General features: G+C 42.7%; 1 protein-coding gene across 1 annotated transcript in view; it reads left to right on the top strand.

Moving 5' to 3' along the window:
- The first annotated feature begins 642 nt into the window (after positions 1-642).
- Positions 643-1,636, top strand: part of LOC107707698 (CMRF35-like molecule 3) — a 13,848-nt gene continuing 12,854 nt past the window's right edge. Inside the window, exons 1-2 of the mRNA XM_016511791.1 lie at positions 643-743; positions 859-1,179. Of these exons, the coding sequence (XP_016367277.1) occupies positions 704-743; positions 859-1,179 (361 nt within the window). The 5' untranslated portion in view covers positions 643-703. The remainder of the gene's footprint in view (positions 744-858; positions 1,180-1,636) is intronic.

Raw genomic sequence — 1,636 nt, 5'->3', positions numbered from 1 at the left:
AGAAGTGAATGATGTGTGCTCCCGGCGCCTATTTAAACTATAGTCACGACGAGGCGTTCCCCCATAGCGACCCCTAGAGGACTCAGTGTCTCGTTCCCTACTCAGGGAGCCATGGTTACATAAGTAACCTGAGACGTTTCCCTTATATAGCACAGCTGGACGTCAATCAGCGAGCGCGATGGAAGAACAACCCCCTCCCGTCATCACACCCAATCAGCTCATCCCGAATGATTGACAAATGAGCCGACCAATCCGCGCGTCACCTGCAAAAGTGTAAGTAAATGGGAGAGAGAGAACGCGACAGGGGAAAAAACTCAAGCAAAAGAACACAAAATCTAAAAATAAATACTCAAACGACAAGTCAGCGTCACATAGGGACGTAACATATATAAATAAAAGCTCTGATAAAAACGTAAAACTAAGTCTTTGGAATAGAATCATTTTGTCGAAATCTCTTTGAAATAACACTTTATAATGAGTTTTATGTATGTGAGTCCTGCATCTCAATATAAAGCATTTGTAAAAAACAAGGTTTACTTCCCTCTTTTTTTAACCATCTCTCTACCAGAGGAAGTGGGCGTCTCTGTCACATTCATCAGTTCATGTAACCAAGAAACACTAAAACTCATCTGTTCACACATCGAGAGCTTCAGAAGAACTGAATCTACTAACAACAGAGAAGATCACTGAATAAGAGAGAAGAATGAAGATCATCTGGACTTTCACTCTGCTGATGATTCCTGGTGAGAAACTGAACTCTTTCACTTCAGCTCATGTTGATGTTGAAAAGTTGAAGAAAGCTCATTTATGTGTAGCCTCATAAATATATTAAAGTGTTTTAATGCTGGTTTGTTGTAGGTGTGGTGAGCTCCATCAGTGTGACAGGATATTCAGGAGGAGGAGTCAGCATCACATGCAGATATGATAGAGGATATACAGAAAATGCTAAGTATTTTTGTAGAGGACAGTGGTCAGAGTGCACAGACCAAATCAAGACTGAAGAGAAAAACAAATGGGTTCATTCTGAAAGATTCTCTCTGTATGACAACACAAGAGCAGCAGTTTTCAATGTGACCATCAGAGATCTGAGTGAACAGGATTCTGGGACGTACTACTGTGGAACTGATATTTATGCAAAAGTAGATTCCTACACTGAAGTGAATCTGAAAGTTTTAACAGGTGAGTAACTGAGACCCTCAAACCCGTGATGATCTCCACAACATCACCACACTCAACACTGAGTGTCTGGAATTACTGTTATCACACGTGTATTTCAGAATCAGAATCAGAATCAGAAAGAGCTTTATTGCCAAGTATGTTTGCACATACAAGGAATTTGTTATAGTGTCACAAGCTTCCAGTACACAGAGACAACAACAACACACAAATAAAAATTGTCCGGAATGGCGTCTTTCAGCCAGGTTTCCGTGAAACACAGAGCAGCAGAGTTTGAAAAATCCTTATTTGTCCGGGAGAGCAGAAGGAGTTCGTCCATTTTGTTGGGTAGAGAGCGGAGGTTCGCCAGATGGATGCTGGGCAACGGCGTTCTGAATCCGCGCTTACTGAGCTTCACGAGCGCGCCGGCTCTCTTCCCCCGTCTCCGCGTCCTGAAGCGCTTGATCAGCGCAGCTGCTCC

The sequence above is a fragment of the Sinocyclocheilus rhinocerous genome, unplaced genomic scaffold (genome assembly GCF_001515625.1).
Source record: "Sinocyclocheilus rhinocerous isolate Xijiao unplaced genomic scaffold, SAMN03320098_v1.1 scaffold655, whole genome shotgun sequence".
Taxonomy (NCBI): domain Eukaryota; kingdom Metazoa; phylum Chordata; class Actinopteri; order Cypriniformes; family Cyprinidae; genus Sinocyclocheilus; species Sinocyclocheilus rhinocerous.
The sequence above is the reverse complement of the archived record's forward strand: the minus strand, read 5'-3'. Positions and strand labels throughout refer to the sequence as shown.